Here is a 21,440-nt window from a genome sequence, read left to right as displayed (position 1 = left end):
TTATAACAGATTCTTGCCAACCTCTAGTCATTTATAAATTTAAGACACAGGTTCACACACTTCTCATGTAACCAAAGGTTGCACTGGATGCACCGAATTCCTTTGACAACACGTTTTTTACACTTTCTGCATCAAGAACTATTTAATTTCACCTGATTTTCGAGCGTCCTATCACCACACAATCCTATCGGCGCCATCTTGGTCTAGAACTGGCTGTAAAAACATTAGGGCAATATTTATTGAAAGACCCTCATACATTCACAGAATGATTTTCAGTTTCATCAAACAGTGTCAGTACTATTCTTGTTTCTAAACTATTTTTTTTTTTATACCAATTCTAATACGGTACATGTCCAGTTTAGTAAATCAGTTTTATAATTTTTTTATTTTAAAAGAAGTGAAGTTGATAACTACTGTTTTAAATTAAGCAAATTTGTTAAACAAAAAGTGTGCAAATCGCCAGTGGCATAACTCCCAGAGAACAAATTTAAATACCAACTTATTCAAAACACATCATTCCATTAAGTTCAAATAAGAATCAATCTTTTTGATGAATCGATATATTAAAAATAATGTTTTACATCTAGTACATCTCCAGTTTGATCCCTGTCACTATATCAATCATCAATAAAAATCATTAGCAATAGTGAACAAAGACTTCTGGTACAAAGAGTCACCCTCAACTTGCCTACATCATTGTTAAATAGTGCACAGGAGCAGCTGGAGTTTTAAGATATGTTATTGCCCTTGGGGTATGAAACAGCACAAAATGACTGAAGAACTGTCAACAGTCTGTGGTTTAAGGATGGTAACTGTCTATGGTATGAGGATGCACATGGCAAGAAAAACATCCCCAGTGACTCATGATATATCATGATGATCACTCCATCGGCAAAAAATTTCAGATTTGTTTCCCATTCAGATCAGACGGAACTGTTAAGGAAGAAGTGACCATGTGCAAAAAATGTAGTAGTGTTCAGAGATATGGGGCAGAAAGAAGAGGTGGTTTCTAGCCAACCACATTTTGGATAAATTGAATAATTAAAATAAAAAAAAAATAAAAAAAAGTACATTTTTTCATATGTAGGGAGGTACAGAAAAGAGTGACTCACCATAAATATTTTGTTAGGGAGAAGTGTGAAGGGTGACTATTGATGTCAGCTGCATAGGGACTTTATGCAAAATCAGCAAAGACAGAAAATGTCACACTGGACTGAAATTTGAACCCAGAATCTCCTACTTACTATGTAGTTGCATTAACCACTGCATCGTCTAGACACAGTGTTTACTGCAAATGGTCCGACTATCTCGCTGTGCCTCCCAGCTGACCTACATTCCCTCCTAGCGCCACATATTCGCAAATCCCTGTCCATGTCCTTCACATTTGCTACTTTGATATTTTCATAGTAGGCCGAACTTAATTGTGCATCCACACCGAGTGGTTGATTCATTGCCCATTAAGGTGAATCAATTACATGAATGTGTGGTGCCTGTACTTTCCAGTGAATATATGGTGTCCAGACACCACACATTCATATCACTACAATATATAGTTCAGCAAGAGGATTATTCTCATGGGAATCAAAACCAGACCTGTGCCACCTACAGTTCAGGTATATCTGCCAATGTCACAGACAGGAGTTGGACAGAGAAACAGTATTACGAGGACTGAGAACAAGCAATTTCATCTGTAAAAGAGATGAAAATCTTACAATCAGGGGGGGGGGGGGGGGGGGGAGAGGGGGGGTTGGGGTTGGCAACACTGTAGCAAAAGAAATAGAATGTACAGGTTTTGGGGAATACTGGCTTGGCACAAGGAATGACAGGGGGAAAGACTCCTTTAGTCCAGCAATAAATGTCAGCTAGTACAGACAAATACACTGTTCAGCAGCTAACTCCTTGCCAATTTATTTTCAAAAGTTTGATTCTTCCTGATGAGTCTCTTAAACTTCAGGAATCACAGAAGGAAGTAGTAAAGTGTGAAGCAGTGGGATACGTAAATAATGAGGAAAAATGAAGTGTGTTTGAAATTCCCTACAGTTGTAGACACAATGATAAGGAATACCACAGTACACAATTCAGTTGTAAATTAATAGATAGCCCTAAAAATGGCAATCCCAGAAGTTAGGCAGACTAATACAGTTACAAGAAAATAATTAGTCTTACCATGGCCACAGGAGTGTGCATTTAGGTGTTCATGTGGTTGTGTTTGTGTCAGTGTGAATGTAAGTGCTATTGCTAGGAAAAGAGCTAGTGCACAAAAGCTAGTGTGAATGCTGTTTTCTGTTGTGTGTTTCTTTGCTCCATGTATCAATCTACTTTAAGTGAGTGGTTGCTTTTCCTGCATATGACACACGGTTAGCAGGAAAGTAACTGAAGGAACCTTGTCTGACAAGAGAAGTACCTCAATTCATTGAAGAAAGAGGAGAACACAAAAAAGGTTTCAGGTAAAGAAGGGTATACAATAATATGTGACTTATGAATGAAGTCAATAGGAAGTCCAATGAGCTAAAGTGAAATGGCTGCAAGAAAGGCATGTAGTCCAAAAGGAAATGGTTGTCAGGAGGAAAGTTTCAGCATGTGGAAAAGTGAAAACAACAATCACAGAATGAGATTTTCACTCTGCAGCGGAGTGTGCGCTGATATGAAACTTCCTGGCAGATTAAAACTGTGTGCCCGACCGAGACTCTAACTCGGGAAACATCCCCCAGGCTGTGGCTAAGCCATGTCTCCGCATATCCTTTCTTTCAGGAGTGCTAGTTCTGCAAGGTTCGCAGGAGAGCTTCTGTAAAGTTTGGAAGGTAGGAGACGAGGTACTGGCAGAAGTAAAGCTGTGAGTACCGGGCGTGAGTCGTGCTTCGGTAGCTCAGATGGTAGAGCACTTGCCCGCGAAAGGCAAAGGTCCCGAGTTCGAGTCTCGGTCGGGCACACAGTTTTAATCTGCCAGGAAGTTTCAACAATCACAGATATTAAAAATTAAGGCGTCAACATTATGAGTGTGGAAAGAATTTTACTGTAATAGACAATTGAGTGAGAGGATAAGTCCTCAATGAAGGGAACAACTGTGTGATAATGTGATAGAAGAAGAATTTCTGTCAATTTGGAAGATATAGGAAATCCAATGTCAGAGTCAGTGTTTCACAGCAAATGTTACAGCTGCAGACTACTCAAGGACTTCATGCAATGTGTCTAGCAACAGGGAGCAGCAGTTTCAAACACAACCCCCTCGTCCACTATTTACACTACAAAGACAAACTGCAACAGTGGCTAATTAATATTTGACAATGGCACAAATCAAAGATTTATTGTTTCCCCTCAGACACATTTATTTTTCCTCCTTTGAGCTGTCATCAGTATTTTTCATAAATCTATGTATTCAGAGGAAATGATCCAGAGACTTTAAATTATGCAGAAGTTGTATTAGTCTGCTTAAGAAAATATCCCCCATAAACAGTCAAAAATACAAAAAATCTGATGGCTTTGGTACTGTTTTAGATTTGTTACGGTGGTTACATCAACAGTGTGTTATGACATTATTCTGTAAAATACTTTTGAAAAACAGAAATTGATATCCATGAATTACAATATGTACGATAGGTTGAGGCTTTAGACCTGTAATATCTAATTCACCCCCACAGTAATATACAAACGAATACACTGACAATTTCAGTAACACTGGGAGATAAAAGTAGGAAAATGGCAAGCCATACAATAGCATCATGTATTTCTGTGATAGATATTGGTCTTTTGCAAGTCTCTGACACCATCATCTTGTCTGTGCATTCATTTTAATTGCCACTGTTTTCTATCCAGTTGCAAGTTGGCTACATGCTGTAGTGAATTGTCATATCCTCTCTCAACCCTCAATTGACAATGGCATTGTGTGTTTTTGGCTAAAATACAACCAGAAAATTGTGCACTGCACACCCCAAATAGAAGAGACTCAGTTTAAAACAATGTATAGCATTCTATAAAATAACGTATCTCATATTTCATAATAATAGTACTGTGTTGGGCACTAATTGCTTTTTGCTCATTTTATATCTCCTTTATGATTCTGATGTCACAAAGGGAATTTAACTGCAAATTTAAAAGCTATTACTGTTGCTACAACTATCAAACTTTGTGAACCTATATTATATAGAATATCGAATACAAGTTTCTATATTTTAATAGCAGTGCAACCATTAAAAACAATATCAACACTCAGAGTTCACTACATACTTAGCACCTCAAGAGAATATTCAGGAGGACATTTGTCTTCACTGCAGATGCCACCAGGAAGTACGCAGCAACTATAGAATCCATTGTGTATCACCTGGGCATTTTCCAGAATGAAGCCCACCTTCTGGTCATATCTGATGACTCCAAGGTCATCATTTTCACCAATATGCAGCTTGAGTATTAAATAAAAGCAATATTACCATATTTGAAAGACGTTTGAAGAATTAAAACGTTTTAAATTTATTAAAAAATAAAAACAAATGTAATGAACAGTTAAACATAAGATTCCATTAGTAACTGAGTGAAATTAATAGATGTTGCAAACTCCCTTTAAAAGTTCAATAATGATGGAAATATATTAAAACACAAAAATAACAACATATAAAGATGAACAAGTTACTCAACTGTATTTCATGCAATGTTTGAAGACTATTTTGGTTTTATTAGAACTTACATATAAAAATGTATTTATTTTTGTTTTGTGTCATGAGAGAATCACTGAATTTACGAGAGACTAACATAGCTAACAAACAGTCTAACAACTATGTAATAACTGTACTATCACTTTCATGAAGTGCAGTATGTTTAGAGGTCATAAAAGAACATTAAACAACCTTAAAAGATAATAGTTACTGAACATCATAACAAATAACTGACTATTAACAAATTTTAGTATAGTGACATTTGGTACAAAACTTCAGTAGCTCTGTGCCACCCTATGTGCTTTTGGGCTGCATTCAAATTTAATTTTATATCAAGCAAATGAATTTGATGTTAAGGCAGTATTGCAGAAATAGCTTATTTTTGATAACAAATTAATTAATGTTCTGAAAATTGACTTTCTACTCATTGGCAAGTGCATTTTTACAAATTCAGATGTAACAACAAAATATTTTAATACACTGTAATCAAAAAGCAAGACATAATATTCCATTTTTGCTTTGTTTCTTCTACATTTCCTTGTTGAGTGTCTGAGGTAGCACATTTATCCACTCAAATATCTTATCTTTTTTTATTTCTGCTTTTTTTCCTAGCATTCTCCAGTGGGAAAGGATCAGTCTAAAAAGCCTGAATGTTCAGTGTTTCATGTACCGGTACATCAAACAGTGACAGAGACAGACTGACTGACTGTGCCTGATTCTCTCCCTTTCTTTCTTTGTGTCAAGTTTTTAATTTAATTTGTGGACTTAATACATTGTTTTATTTTTATTTTATGGATGTTCAAGGTATTAAGTATTATTGAATCAGAAATATGAGATTACATTACATATTATTGACATTATAAAGATGATATTTTGATATGCTCCTCATATAAATGGGGAAAATCAACATTACAAAGATGTCAGTAGCCAAATCATCCAGAGAGATGATAAATGTCTATAGTGATGCCACTGCCCAGAAGCAACATATCATTAAAAATGTGCTATGTCTCTTAGCATGGTGTCAAACTGTTACAGTGGAGCAATGTAGGAAGACTTTTTTAAAGGGGCGAGACCTGATATAATGTGTGGCACTAAGGTGCCCAGTAAATATTATTTACCTTATCTTTTGTTGATAAGATTTGGTGGTGGTGGTGGGATGGATCAGGATAGTTTCCCTGGTTTAGGCTGATGGCCTTAGTCTAGGTCAAAAGTGAAGTTAATGTACTCATTCAGGGGAAAAAGCAATAGCATGAAATCAACACTATTTGAAACTGACCATTTCTGCATACCCCATGGAACACTTCTGGTTTCCAAGTAGCTGAACTTCTTTCTCTAATCTTTATCTGACATGGATACAGTTTACTACTGTAATTTACATGTTGTAATGTAAGATTTCGGAAAGTTGTTTAGGCTGAATTTCACTTTGATGCACTGTTCAGATCATTACTTCTGGTACACTGATTTTTGTAGTGTATGCAGTTTTTATGATAGTGTTGCTAATCAAAATGTATGGATAACTGCAAATATCATAAGAGCTAATATGTATTTGAAGACTTAGTGACCACTCATATAAAGACTCCCATTCCAACTTTTCAATAATATCATTCAAATTCTAAAGAAACAAATCAACTTAGAAAGTAATTAAAATTAAAGTTCTGAAGTAGCTACGAATTCCTTCACAGATATTACCTTTGCACTTATCAGATTCCTACCTTTTCTATTAATATTATATGGACCTATTTTATGCACAAGGTGGCATATTTACTAGACTGATTCATGTTTGCAATGATGAGTGGCAAGGGAAGAGAAGACATTGTGTTTCATGTTGAGGACCAGGTAGTAAGAATCAAAAGTGAACCTCGTGATGACACAGGGAGCAAAAACCAGAATTGAAAAATGAATTTTATGATGATAGCAGGGTAAAATTAGAATAATCTACCTTTTTGATGAAGTGACAAAATAAAAGACTAAATGACGAGGGCTTCATCTACATCTACACTCTGAAAACCATTGTGAAGTGCCTAGCAGACAGTAAGCCGCAATGTACTAGTTACGAGCATTTCTTCCCACTCTATTCACACGTGGAGTGTGGGACGCATGACTGATGTGTCTGTGCATGCTGTAATTAATGTAATCTTGTCCTCACAATCCCTATGACAGTGATACATTGAGTAGTGTTGTATATTCCTAGTCATCATTTAAAATCTGTTCTTGAAACACTGCTAATAAACTTTCTAGGGATACATGTAAACTATCTTCAAGAGTCTTCCAGTTCAATTTTTTCAGTATCTCTGTGACACTATCCCTTTGCTAAAACCAACCTGTGTCCATTTGTGCTGTCCTTCTCTGTATACATTCAATTTCCACCATTAGTCCTATCTGGTACGGGTCCCATACCCCTGACCAATATTCTAGAACCAGTCACACAACTGATTTGTAAGCAATATTCTTTGTAGACTGATTGCACTTCACTATTATTCAACAATAAACTAAATTCTACCACCTGCTTTACCCACAACGGAGCCTATGTGATCATTCCATTTCATATCCCTACAAAGTGTTAACACAGGTATTTGTACATGTTGGCCGATTCCAAAAGTGACTCACTAATATTATAGTCATAGGATACTACGTTATTTCATTTTGTGAAGTGCACAATTTTACACTTATAAATATTTGAAGCTAGTTGCCAATCTTTGCCCCACTTTGAAACCTTATCAAGGTATGACTGAATATTTATGCAGCTTCTGCATTATCTGCAAAAATCTGAGGTTACACTTAATATTGTCCAGAATGTCATTGACATACAACGTGAACAGCAAGGCTCCCAACACACTTCCCTGGGACACACCTTGAGTTACTTCTACATCTGACATGACCCTCCATCCAAGGAAACATGCTGTGTCCTTCCTTGCAAAAAGTCCTCAATTCAATCACAAATTTCAGTTGATACCCCATATGATCATACTTTTGACAGCAGGCAAGATCCTGAGTCAAATGCTTTTCAGAACTCAAGAAATACTGCATCTACCCGATTGCCTTGGTCCAAAGCTTTCATTATGTCACGTGAAAAATGAGTTGGGTTTCAGATGACAGATGGCTTCGGAATCCGTGTTGGTTGGCATTGTTGAAGTCATTTTGTGAATCCATCGATTATGACAATGTAAAGAGTGAAAAGGATAGCTCGAAATAAGTGGAAAAGGTCAACAAGGCCACAGGAAGAGTCAGTAAATAAGGACATTACGCCATGATTAATTAAGTTTATGAACAATGAAAGTGACATCGTGGTTCGGAGATGGAAATAAATAAAAATGGTAGTGACAAAGAATTTCAGAATGAAATTAGTAGCTTAAAATTAGATTTGGGCAAGAAAAAAAGATTCAGTGCAAGTCTGCATAGAAGAGAAAACAGATGAGTTTGCACAAAATGTGGATTCATCATCATCAGATGCTTGTAGTCAGGATTTGCAGATAGTACAGGTGAGCTTGAAAAACTATGTAATGAGGAGATGGAAGAACAGGTGGTTGATTTCTGTCAGTCTGAATTAACAGAAGTACTGAAAACCTACTCTTATAATGTTAGTTCAAGAAATTGTCAATGCAAATATTGAAATTGAATGCATGCAAGTAATGAATAAAATTGGTAGCAAAGTTTATAATCTTAATGAAGAGAAGAGTATGATGTGTAATTAACAACAAGATGTACAGAATATAATTAGTAATGGTTAATGTAAGTGATGCAGAAATGAAATGTGGACAGGCAAATACGGTGGAGGTTATCAAAGTGAAGGTGCGTGTTGTGAAGTTTCCATCAATATCAATGTACAACTGACCAGAAGTTGACAGTGAGGTAAACAATCTGAAGGAAGAAATTTTTACTGTAAATATACAGAAGGTAATTTTCAATATAAAAGCAGTGTCCAATGCACTTGTGTTTGTCGGTTGTCCAACATTCAACGATTTTGTTGTTTGTTGCAGTCAATGGTAAATGTTTTAGAAAGTAAATACGGAAGTTCCAAGAACACTGCAAAATTAGATGGGAGAACAGGGGATCAATGTAAGTCCGAATCCACGAGATGGTAGGATGTTCACTGCTCTTTAGTGAAAGTATCACATGCCAAGTAATGCCTCCTCAGCTGTGTGATTCTATTCTTCCTTTTATGGATCACTTCTCCTCTAACATTCCTCTCAATACTTTATAAGGAAATTTAGTCATCTACTTTGATCTATTCCCAAGTATATAAAAGTTTAGAATTTTAATGGTTGTTTTCTGTGTGACTAATGCTAGCAGTATATCATAGGATGGAAACACACAACGTTTGAACACTACGTTTGCGAAATTTGGTGAAAAAATGTCTTTTCAATGTTCGGGAATTAGTAATCATGCTAACGCTTGTGTGAAAAAGGGCAAAATCCATTTGGCTGTAATGTAGTAAGTTGAGAATGCCATCAGTAGATAATGCAGCAGCAGTATCAATAAATTTAAAATTGTTTTGAGAGTTCAGAACAGAAACAGAATCAGTTACATTCATAATGTGCCAGTGGTCACAGGAATATGTGAACTTCACACAGTCATGTGCTACTGAAGAGATGATCATGAAAAAGCCTACACAAATCAGGTTCATCATCTTACATAGGCACAACTGCATCACAGGGGGGAAAAAATGTTAGGTTTTGCTAGACGTCTTTTGATGAACTGTCATTTTGTTAATGATTTTTCTCTGTTGGGAACCAAAGTCATGTAATGCTTCTTCATTGGAATTTCCACCATTTGACTGTACATTTTAATATCCATTTATTCAGCATTATATGTTTTTAGCTTTATAGCCATTAACAAATGTGAAAATGAAAGATCATAAAATGTCTGACATTTCTGAATGGTATGTCATTGTCAAAATATTACAATGAATGTCTGGTCATATATACCAGTCTCAGGATTACATGACATGAGTAAGAATTAAAAATAGATGGTGCAGCGATACTGTGCACTGTGTTGTGTTTATGATGGCCAATACAGGGCCGTGGAATGCACGTGTCCATACATGGACATGACATGTTCATATCACATAACTGTATTGGCCACCGTAACACAACAGTGTGCTGTGCACGATGTCAGAAGCATTGTCTACTTTTAATTCATACTCTTTCTGTAATCCAATGACTGGTCTATATGACCAGATATTAATGATCTCTGATGTGGAAGTGGCGAAGGCAGAGGATGGAACAGACACGCAGCACCAGAACACCAGCAACATAAGATAAATTTTCACACGTTTCAGAACAAATTTTTTGCCCTAATTAAAATAAAGAGCAGATTTTTGACATGTTTACAGACACCATAGACATCTATACTATGTTTCAATTTCAGATTTCATGCACAATTCTTGTTGAAGATAAAACACTTCAAAGTGATTTTCTATTGCCACAGTGTGTGGAGCAGCGTGGTGGCTGCCTGCAGACAGTACTTGTCACAAAGTCGTGATTTTGGCCCTTAAATGTCAGATGACAACTAATTTAATTGACTATAGACTCATTATCCTTTATTGTCAATTCAATATTGTCAGAAGTTACATTATTAGATGATCTTGTACAGGGAACTAAAGCAGTTAACAGTCAATACACTAACCTGAACCTCAAGTTTTCCACCCTTACTGGCACCTTCACATCACTGACAATTTGGCTGGTGTCTAACAGGAATCAATGCGTTACTGAATGGGAAACTTAAGAGAGTTTATGAATTACATGAAAAGAGCAGTGACTCAGACCTGCAGTCACTAGTTAGCACAGAATATGGGATTACTCTATTCCTTCTAATACCACTTATAATGATTTCTTTTTTCTTTTTTTTCTTTTATGGTCTCTTCATTACTAATGCATACACTATGGGTACACAAAAAAAATTCTTATTGAAGTTGTATTGCACAAAATTTTACTATTTTCTGAGAAATTACTATTTTAAAAGATAACATTCAGAATTTTCATGTTCCAGGATTCCCAGTCTTAAAGTAATTCTTTCCTAAAAGGAATGTTATTATTTTGTAATCCCCATTTTTCTGTTCCCAAAAAGGTATACTTTCACATGGATAATTAGTTAATTAATTATTCCAATTAGAAAATTTCACTTTTTTCAAAATTCTTGGCAAACTATGGGAATCTTTGTGCTTATTAGAACTTCCCTCTAATAATGCAGTACCTATTATTTTGCCATTTTCTAATTATATAGATTTCAGTTCAACAAAATTACTTCAGTGCCCATTGTGTCTTTTTCCTTCACCCTTTCAAGTTAATATCTAAGATATAATAGTCATATATTTTACGGTTCCTTAATTTCTCCAACCAGTGCTTCTTTATATAGGCACCATGCACAAAGCAACAGTTCTCTGTAGGTAAATATCTATGAGAGTCAGTCATTGCATATCTACCATTTGCTACAGTTATTTTGTCGTAGCTTGCTGTCAAATTCATTGTACTTTGTCCGGTGCCACCAGAAACATGTAATCCAGCAATTTTGAGATCAAGTACTATTCAAATCCACAAATGTTGTGCATGGATTTTCCTCATACAGAAGACAGATGGGGTGATTTGGAAGATATGGTCTTTGGTGTTGATAGCTGTGACTACACACTATGATGAGACCACAAAGTATGAATTTATTCAGCCACATGTTTATCTTCTCAAAATTAGATGACTACAATCAGTTCACATTTTTTTCCCTTGATTTACACTCAAAGATAATAGCCTCTAGCAACATCTATTAAATAGACAAAGCAGAATTATAAAAAGTGGATAACTGGTGTATACGCATATTAATGCAAAATTAATGCCAAAATTTGATCACAGAATTCAAAAATACAAACGAGATGTAACAATAGTCCTTTGATTAAATGAAAATCAGGTTGAAGACACGGCTAAAACATAAAAATCAGACTTGGGCACATGACTGACTGAACTGGAAAATGGAACAGGGACAGAAAACATTAAATACAAAGCTGAAGTTTCCAACTGACTTAGATATTTTAAGTGATATGGGATAAAAACCACAAGACGACCAATAATGAGTACTGGAATAGAATAAAAGAAGTCATTCTCACAGCTACAAGTAATACGCTACAGAGAATAAAGAAAGGCATGAAGAAATGGTTTGTTGATGAGTTGAGGAAGCTGAAGACAGGGTTATGAAATATCAGAGAGAGAGAGAGAGAGAGAGAGAGAGAGAGAGAGAGAGAAGTAATCAATAATGAAATAATCAACAAATGAGATAGCATAAACTCTGTCCATTTGTTTTTTGACAAGTGAGTGCAACAATTTAAACAAAAACCACCATCTCTGTCTATAAAGTTACTTCTAATTTAATTTCAACAGCTTCCATAATAACTCTCTCCCAACAGCTGGAAGTGCATGCCAGAATCTCCGTGTTGTTATATTCTATAGGATGACCAGTGCCAAGACAATGTTCCGCAATGACAGATTTGCTCAGCTGTTGTAAGTGTGTGTGTCCCGCTTATTCTCAGTACACTGTTCCTCCACAGTCCTGATAGTCTGAGCAATATGTGACAGGCCACAACTGCAAGGAATACATAAACACCCACCTTACACACACCAAGATCATCGTTTATGAACCCTAAAAGGACCCTGATCTTAGGTGGTGGTCAAAAAAACATACTTCATATCATATTTCCACAAAATATGACCAACCCTGTTAACTATACTCATTTTGACGAAAGATGACTTCATGACAGGCTAACTCAGCTGCACACACACAGGATCTTAAATGATATGGGCCCTGTGAAGAAAGGTACGAAGTACCCCTTCATCTTGACCCAGATGGTGTAAACTGTCAGCATGCAGACACAACTCAGTGTCAGTTGGCTTCCTATAAATGACATGCCCCCAACATACCACCCGCCTTCTTCCTGACGAACACATCTAGAAAAGGAAGACAGCCATCCTTTTCCACCTCCATCATGAAACGAATATTCAGGTGCATTGAACTCAGGTGTTTAGGTGTTTTAGAAACTCCTTCACATTCTCAGTGCCACGACGGCAAACAAGAAGAGTACCGTCTAGATATCTGAAAAAACACACAGGCTTCAAAGCTGCCTGCTCTTAGGCACATTTCTCAAAAACTTTAATTTAAACAAATTGGCATTAATAGGCGATAATTAGCTTCGCATTGCTACTCCATCTGTCTGCTCTTATTGGGTCACTGAATATAAAGTAAGTGGAAGTCAAAACATTTCGAAACAGGTTTGTTAATTCACCACCAAACTAAACTCTATCAACTGCAATGAATCAGACCAAGGAACACAAGTGAAGAGAGAGATCACGTCACGACTTACTAGAATATCAGTGTCATTCAAACAGATTCCCTCTATCAACAAAAGAAATCCGAGTTCTTAATGCGATGCTCACACAAAAGTACTATAGGGCTCAACAGAGTAGCAATGTGTTTTATACATGATATGTCAGAGCACCAATGTTACTCACGATCTGACGAAGAGGAACACCTTCGTTGTGGACCTTAGGGAGGCTGTGTTACTTTAGCATTATATACAGGAGGAGAAACTAAGGTCTTAATTACTACAAAAGTGCTTGTGGCAGTGTCCCGAGATATGCACGCTGTGTTATTAGTGGACTTTGTTGAACATGATATCGCTGTGAATGCTGCAGTCATGACATTAACACTGTTAGTGTCAAACTTCTACATGACAATGCTCTCCCCCCCCAGCCTCCTCCCCGTCATTGCTCCTGTTCATGAGAAATTTGGGTGGGAGGTGTTCCAGCAACCGCTATACCGTCCAGACTTTGCACCATCAGACTACCATCTATCTAGTCCCATGAAGAAAACACTGATTGGCCAATGCTTTGCAACAGATGAAGTGAAATCAGGGTCTGCAGATGACTATACTCTGACTGAACAGACTTTTACAAACAGGACATATTAAAACTGATACCACAAAGGGAGAAAAGTATTAATGTTGTTGATTATGTAGGAATGTAAGTGAAAGAAGTACGTTCATTTTTGCTCTGTTATCGGTAAACTTTTTGGTAACAAAATTATTGGTGTCACTTTCTGATCTTCCCACTTAACATTGTTTGGAGAAACAATTGTGAATCATTTTTTGTAGGCCAGGTGAAAATGAATTCACCAGAAGTATTTTAATGAAAACACATTATTCTGTAAAGATACCGTTGAAAACACATATACAGAAAAATCCACAGAATATGGGGCCATTTCCAAGTACCTCCAGAATTTCATATGACATCTACGCAACAACTAGAACACATACAGAAAATGACAACTATCAGTATACAGCCTATCTCCAAATTTCGATTTCTTAATGTGTGCTGTGTTTTAGTTGCACTAGGAGGCAGAATGTCAGAAGGTACAGACAATTCATCTGCTCCATAGTGTCGCATCAAATTAGTTTGCACATGCAGGCAGGCAATCCAATGAACAGGTTTCCAAAAAAGAGCTGCTGAGACACTTTACAAGGTAATTTGTGTCAGCAACTGTAATCGCTTATGTACATGTTGACACAAACAGGACCCTTATTGAAACACCTGTAATGAAAATTAAATATTTGTAAAGATGCTCTATTCACCAGTATGTCGGTATCTTCCGTGCATCTTTCAGTTTACATGCAGTCATCATCTGAAATCTTGAGGTACTTATGAATAATCATGCATACAGGATGACCCACAAAGAATAGTCAATATTCCAGGATATGACAGGAACAATCACTCAAACCATGGGCTCTGAAATGCATACCTTAAGAGCTGTGAGCACTTGTTCAATAGCTGTGTAGCACAGTAACAAAGATGAATAAGTGGTCACAGCTCTCAAGGTACGCATTTTGGAGCCCATGTTTACCACACTTGTTAGCTTTGACCTTTCATCCTGGGACACCCTGTACAGTTAAAATACACAAATAAACTCACACTACACATTTACCCACAAAATACTTACTTTCTCATCACCATTGCGGCAGAGGGTCACTTTCACTTCAGGGTGTGTTGGTTTACAAGGAATGACAATGTCCTGATACTGTGTACCATGTATTGGTGCAAAGACCATGTCACTATATGTAAGCAGGTTCTTCGTATCTGTGGCAACAAAATTATACATGTATCTCATTAAGTAGTACAAAGCAAAAGATGACATTTAAATGTGGGAGTTCATTATCCATCACAGACAGATATTTCTAACGAAATTAACATATGCATAAAACGAAAAAAATAAATGAACTTTTCCTTAAAGGAGTGCAGGTGCTGCAGGATATCCAGGAGAGTTTCTGTGTAGTTTGGAAAGAAGGGCAGAGTCACTGGCAGAACTGAATATGTGATGATGGGCAATGAGACATGCCTGGATAGCAGCTGATACGAGCTTCTCCATGATGGGCAAGGATCTAAATTCAAGGAGCCACATTTCAGTCCTGGTCTGATACAGTTTTTGCATGTCATGTAGTTGCACTAAGTATCACTGAAATGCCAGGTTCCTTTTTTCTGGTCTTACTGTTATGAAGAAAGGAAGTTTCACAGGTGAAGGGAGTGACAAAACAATAATAGATGCAGAACAAAACATCAAATGCAATATATGAGATAAATATTTGAATGGGAATTAAGAAATGAAGTGCAACTGGATAAAAGCAGTGATTAGGCAGTTATTGTACAACACTATTAGAAAATTATAATGAAGTAAGCTGAAAGTAAAGATATTCTGCAACAACTGATTTAAGTTAGACACAAGCAAAATTCAAGTAACTAGTAAGTTTCTGTCTGTGAAAGTGTTAATCTTGTGATAATGACAAAATAAACTGCCAATATCCAGCTATAATACTACTTGGGGTAAGAACAACAAGCTTACCAATGAGTGGGAGCGCAGAAAATTAGCTGGACCAAAAGTAGAAAATGATTTTGTAGTAGAGCTGAATGAATTCTTGTTGCTACCGTAACGATAGAAAAGATGGTGATGTCTCCACATAAATATTTTATTGTGGAGAGTAAAAACTATTATTTTACTGCAACCCGCAGTTTAGCTTAACTTGCAAGTTGCATAGCGATTGCACCCAAGCATGCTGCCTTATGATAAACCAGTATACTTGCCAAAGGGATATGACATTCACTATTTGTCTAATATGTATGAATACAAAGCCTTGAAGCTTCAAAACTGGTCACAAATTCATTCTGCTTAAAACTGATATGTAACGTCTTCAGCTTAGACACTACACAAGAGTTGCTTCTTAATATGTGAAATCCTAATCACAAGCACATAAACAACACAAAACAATAGAAAAATTTATATTTGTGGCTACTTCAGTCAAATATGACGTTGCACCAAGCATTTACCACGTATCTCATTATGAGCAGGTTGCCACCCACTGTTATTCAATTTTTTAAGAAGCCATTTTTATCAGTTGGCATATCAAATCTCCTCACCCCCCCCTCCCCTCCCCCCACCCGAGAAAATAAGCCTGATTAAATTCTTATCTAGTGTTCCCATACTTAAAACCATAGTTAAAAGTGCAATTTAAACTAATGACCCCATAACAAAAACTAGTTTACTGATGAAGGCTGTAACCGAAAGCTTTGTGTTTCTTAATTGTGCCTGTTTACAACTTAACATGTCTTCTTTACGGTAAGTAGCGATCTGCCTTTTTCCTACACTGTAGGGATTGAATCTCTGTATTTACACTCCGGAACTTACTCACAGAGACAACAAGCTACATGTGTACAGACGCTGACTCCTTGGGGTCTGAGGGGGCCCAAACCTACTCAAAAATTCATTTGAGGGGTGGGGGAGGGCGGAGCCCCTCAATAATTTAAGAAAATTATTAGTTATATTATGCTCTGTGAAATTGCAAAATTATGTCGGAATTTATTTTCCTTGATTGACTATAGTTACCATTTAAAACATATTCAGTAATGAGTTGAAACAAATAATTAGTACGGTAGTAAGCAGGTTAACTGAAAATGAGTGGTGTGAATCATGATAGTGGTACGGTGCTGCGAGCACACTTAGAATTTGTCCCGGTGCGCGAATCTTCGGGTAAAGTCTGACGCCAACGGGCCAGCGCTGCGACTGTGGCGACATCAAAAGGACTGGAGTAGAGGCACCTGGAACCCTCCGTCTCGTGTCGCCTTGACGCTTCGAGACACTATAACGCTGTAGCTATATAAAGCCCACCCTGCTGTTGCAGTCATTCCATGTGGACAGTTTCGTTCAGTGCATGCTGCAGACGTGTTTAGTGTTCCGACTTCAGTGTCTAGTGGACTATTTTATATGACTATATTTTATTCGTATACTTTAGTCTCTTCGTGTATTGTGAATTAGGTTTGGAATGGATAAATTTGTTACCAAAAAGGTGTGCTCAGAAGTAGTTGATACTGCAATTCAACCTCCAACAATTATTGTGTCATCAATTGCTTTGTCACCTTCAGGTGAGAACCGTTCACAGCCAAAACCTGGACAATCCAGTAAGGGAAGATCATTTCAGAAGTCTTGGTTGATCAAATATACGTAGCTAGAATATGAAGCATCTACTGAAAAACTTTTTTGCAAAACCTGCAACGAGGCAGATGCTAAAAATCTATTACAATCTTCTTCGAAAAAAGAAGATGCATTTACTTCCGTAGGGTTTTCTAACAGGAAAAAGGCTTTGGAAAAATTATATCTCCATGAAAATACATTTACGCACAAAGAAGGTGTTCTGAAACTAAGTTCTATCACTAACCGAATTGTGGCCTTCCAATTGAATGAACAGATAGTGAGACAAAGAAAGGCCTTTTAGCTCTTGAGACAATTTTTACTACCATGCAATTTCTATGCTGACAAGGACCAGCAATTAGAGTGCATGAAGATGTAAACTCAAATTTTTTTCAATTGTTGGAAGTCAACGAAAGACATACCTGAGTTTAAAGATTAGTTAGGGCGCTCAGGAAAAAAGTGGACGTCCCACCATATTCAAAATGAGATCATTATCTACTAGGAAAGTCTGTTTTGAGAAAGGTATTGGCTTCAATCAAGAAGACTGAACATTTTTCTATTATGGTTGACGAAACAAGTGATTCTTTGATTCACACACAAGTGTCATTTTGTATTCATACTGTCGATGATTACTCAATCATCAATGAAGACTTTATTGGCTTATACGAGATGCCCAACACTGAATCACAAACTCTGATTAGTACTATAAAAGATGTTTTTGCTTGTCTTGATTTGTCAATGCATAACTTAAGAAGACAGTGTTCTCATGGTGCCTCAAATATGAAAGGTAAGTTCAAAGGACTAAAAAAAGAGTTTCGGATGTACAACCAAAAGCACATTATGTGCACTGCACTGCTCACAGTTTAGACTTGGCAGTTTTAGACAGTCTCCACCATCTTACTCTAATGAGGGATATCATGGCTTTAGCCAAGGACTTGATAAACACCGTAACAGAATCCAACAAAAGGATGGGACATTTCAGAAGTGTACGCTGAGAGAGCGCCAACGGCCAAGCTGGTCTATGACCCCTTTGCCTAACTCTATGGACTATGCGAGCTAGTATCTTAAGAATACAGAAAAACTTTGAAGAACTTCTCAAGCTTTTTGAAACATTTTCTGCAGAGGACAAAACAGAGGCAGGTTACAAATGTGCAGGATACCTTGAGTCAATGTTACAATTCAAGACTCATTTCTTTTTACATCTTTATTGCCATGCAGTGAACCTAGTACAGGATGTCAATGAAAAAATTCAATACTCTCACCTAAGTGGTGTTGATCTGGAAAAAATATATGAGGGCTTGATTTGTATATTCAATGTAACGTGTGATAGTTCTGAACACTTTTGGGAATTGTGTTTAAAAGAAAAACCTTCACAAGTTGATGATCCTTTCCTTCCTCGGTATCTAAGTATACCAAAGAAGTATGAAAACAACAAAGCCAGCTCACTGCACGCTTTCAAAACCCCAAAGGAATTCTACAAAGCTATTTACATTGAAGCTTGGGAAACAGTGCAATCTTGCATTACTGAGCGGTTTGCTTCAACCGGACTCGCACAGGTCACTGCAGTAAGAGTGCTAGCTTTTAGTAAACAGAGGTGAAACAAATTTGGAAAAATCAACTAAGTTTTTCAAAAATGATGCAGACATTGAGAAACTGTGCTTATACTTGAATATGTTAGCCGATATCGCTATAAAAAACAACTGGTCTTAAAAACCATGCATGATATAAGAAAGTACATTACACAAGAGCCTGAAGCTGAAAATATGTTATGTGAAGTAGTGAAGTGCATTAAGCTTCTTCATGTAGTTCCAATCACGACAGCAACAGCAGAATGGTCATTTAGCGCCCTTAGACGTCTGAGGTCGTATCTCCAATCAACAATGGGACAGAAGCAATTGAACAACTTGGCTGTTCTTCATGCCCACCGAGACGTTTTGGATAAATTTGATATCCGACCAGTCATCAGCAACTTCATATTCAGTAATCCAGTCAGATGGTCGACATTTGCAACTTTCTAAAGACACTCTAGCCCTAATAATGGCATTTAGAGCAATATTAAAAATCTTTATAAAATGGATAATTAAATACACACATAATGTTAAATTTTCAGTTTTGAAATATTAGTACTAGTTTAGTACTGTATTACTATTAGGGTGTAAAACCCAATTAAAACCCACTATTTACATACTTCTTTACTGAAAGTATTAGCCATACTGTAATAACTGCATTAATTGTATTAAAGCATTAGCTTTAAGATATTGTTTTTATTTGATGAACTCTGAGCCTTATTCAAAGCAAGCTTAAATTAGCTATTTCACTTCTTAAAGTGTTATTACTGTGCGACAGCAATATTTTATGTTTTATTCTTTTAATGATAGTTTAGGATTTATTTAAATATATTTTCAGTCTTGTCAGAGCTATATATTCACTGTTCTGCAATAGTCTAAAAGCATGATTATTACTGTAAATTAGATTAGCTTTATATGAAAATACTGTGTGTGTTATGTTTTGTTTCTTTTTTCAAAGCCACAAAATGTGTCAGTCTTGTCGAGTTTCCCGCAGTGTCGAGTTATCGAGAGTCAAATTTTTGGGGTTCCAATGCTGATCATATGACTCTAAAATGCTGAAAAATTCACTGTTTTTCATCTAAAATTTAGAAAATTTCTCAGGGCAAGACCCCCAGTATGCCCGTCCCCAACTCCCTCAATATTTTTTGTAAGTCGGTGCCCCTGCACATGTGTAATAGTATTCATGCACTGAAACTAAGCAGTTAATAAGCCAACAACTTTACTTTGACATTCTCTTCTCACCTTTCACATACAAGTATATAGATGTATTTTTCTCACTGTTATTATCGAATGAACAATGGTAATATCCAACATCCTTATATGTTATATTTGTCAACTGAATTGACGATATGTATTTTCCATCCCTCCAAGTCGTACGTATGTTGGGTTCACTGTCCTAGAAGCAGAAAAACAGATATAATTAATAGCCTTTTAGCACCAGAAGGTTAGAGCTGGCACCAGACTCACTGGCACATGTTTTGTAAACATGGCAATATCCCATCACAGTGATATGTACAGTAACTTAATACATAATATAAATACATACACACACAGTGTAATAAGAATATATTGATGAATTCTGAGGTGTTGTACATTATGTCTTAAGGAACAGATTGATGAGTATAGTAATGCCTGGAAACAGCATTCACTTACACTAAAGACCACTTTATTTACAGGGGAAACATCTGCTGTCAGGACACTCCTTCAGCAGCCAACAGGAGTCATAACCCTGATAAACTGTGGGTCACATTGTACCTGACAGGGCATTAGTTGGTGTCAAACACATCTGTTCCTGTCACAAAACAATAGAAGTCACAAAGACCAATGCATGTGTCATTGTTACAACTCATATTTGCTGGCGATAGAGTGGTCTAGGTGCAAGGTTTCATCCCCTGTAACTTCAAAGCGCTGTAAATTCTGAGAAAAGCGGAGATACATACATACATACATACATACATACACACATACAAAAACGAGAACATAACCCTGTTGAGTTGCGCAGAACAATATCGCTGCCCTGAGGTTGCTCAACTAATCTCTCTGGACCTGCAGTTAGTTTGCTCTGATCGATGTTTGTGACTACATGCTTGTATAAGACAATAAAATATTTTTGTATGGATCTTATGACCCGTTAGTTGTCATACGTAAGTACTACACGAGTTCCATATTTCCGACACATACATACTTATTATCAAACCCAGCAATTCTTCACAATTGCTAAATACATACACCACCACCTCCACCTCCTCCTCCTCCTCCTCCTCCCCCCCCCCCCCCATCAATGTGTATAAGTTCCTTCCCCACGTCACTCTTCTTATCTCCCCCACCCTCCTCTGAATGACATTTTCCGCATGAATGTTCAGCAGAGTTTTGTGTAAAAATTTGTAGTATATTGGTCAAGGGCTTTTAGAGAATTTCGGTAAAGTTTTCCCTTTACATATTACTTTTGCATTTATATACATTATATACAGACAAAACTGTCAAACTCTTTTTTTTTGTTATGAAAGCATGCGACAGCAGTTATGTCAAACTGAACGCAGTTTTTTTAATCATCATTCCAAAAATACCATTACCATCCATCTCAAGTGATGATCTTTCACAACTGATTTTAATTTCCGACTTTCCTGTTGGAGATCCACAATTTTTTTTCCATAAAAAAAAACCAAATCGGTCCAGCCGTTCTCCAGTGGTGGTCTTTCATACACGCAGCAATTTATTTCTATAGATATATCAATGTGAA

The 21,440-nt window shown here is 36.8% G+C and overlaps 1 protein-coding gene across 2 annotated transcripts in view; it reads right to left on the bottom strand.

Moving 5' to 3' along the window:
- The window catches only part of LOC126095181 (vascular endothelial growth factor receptor 1), a 549,049-nt gene that overhangs the window by 142,941 nt on the left and 384,668 nt on the right, over window positions 1-21,440 (bottom strand). The window contains exons 3-5 of one of the 2 annotated variants that reach the window (XM_049909914.1): window positions 19,943-20,096; window positions 14,616-14,752; window positions 4,225-4,396 (exon numbers count right to left, since the gene is read on the bottom strand). In XM_049909914.1, the coding sequence (XP_049765871.1) occupies window positions 4,225-4,396; window positions 14,616-14,752; window positions 19,943-20,096 (463 nt within the window). The remainder of the gene's footprint in view (window positions 1-4,224; window positions 4,397-14,615; window positions 14,753-19,942; window positions 20,097-21,440) is intronic. The other variant, XM_049909913.1, reaches the window with a different exon arrangement.

Source organism: Schistocerca cancellata, chromosome 8 (assembly GCF_023864275.1).
Source record: "Schistocerca cancellata isolate TAMUIC-IGC-003103 chromosome 8, iqSchCanc2.1, whole genome shotgun sequence".
Taxonomy (NCBI): domain Eukaryota; kingdom Metazoa; phylum Arthropoda; class Insecta; order Orthoptera; family Acrididae; genus Schistocerca; species Schistocerca cancellata.
Note: the sequence above shows the minus strand (reverse complement) of the source record. Positions and strands in the feature narration are given on the sequence as shown.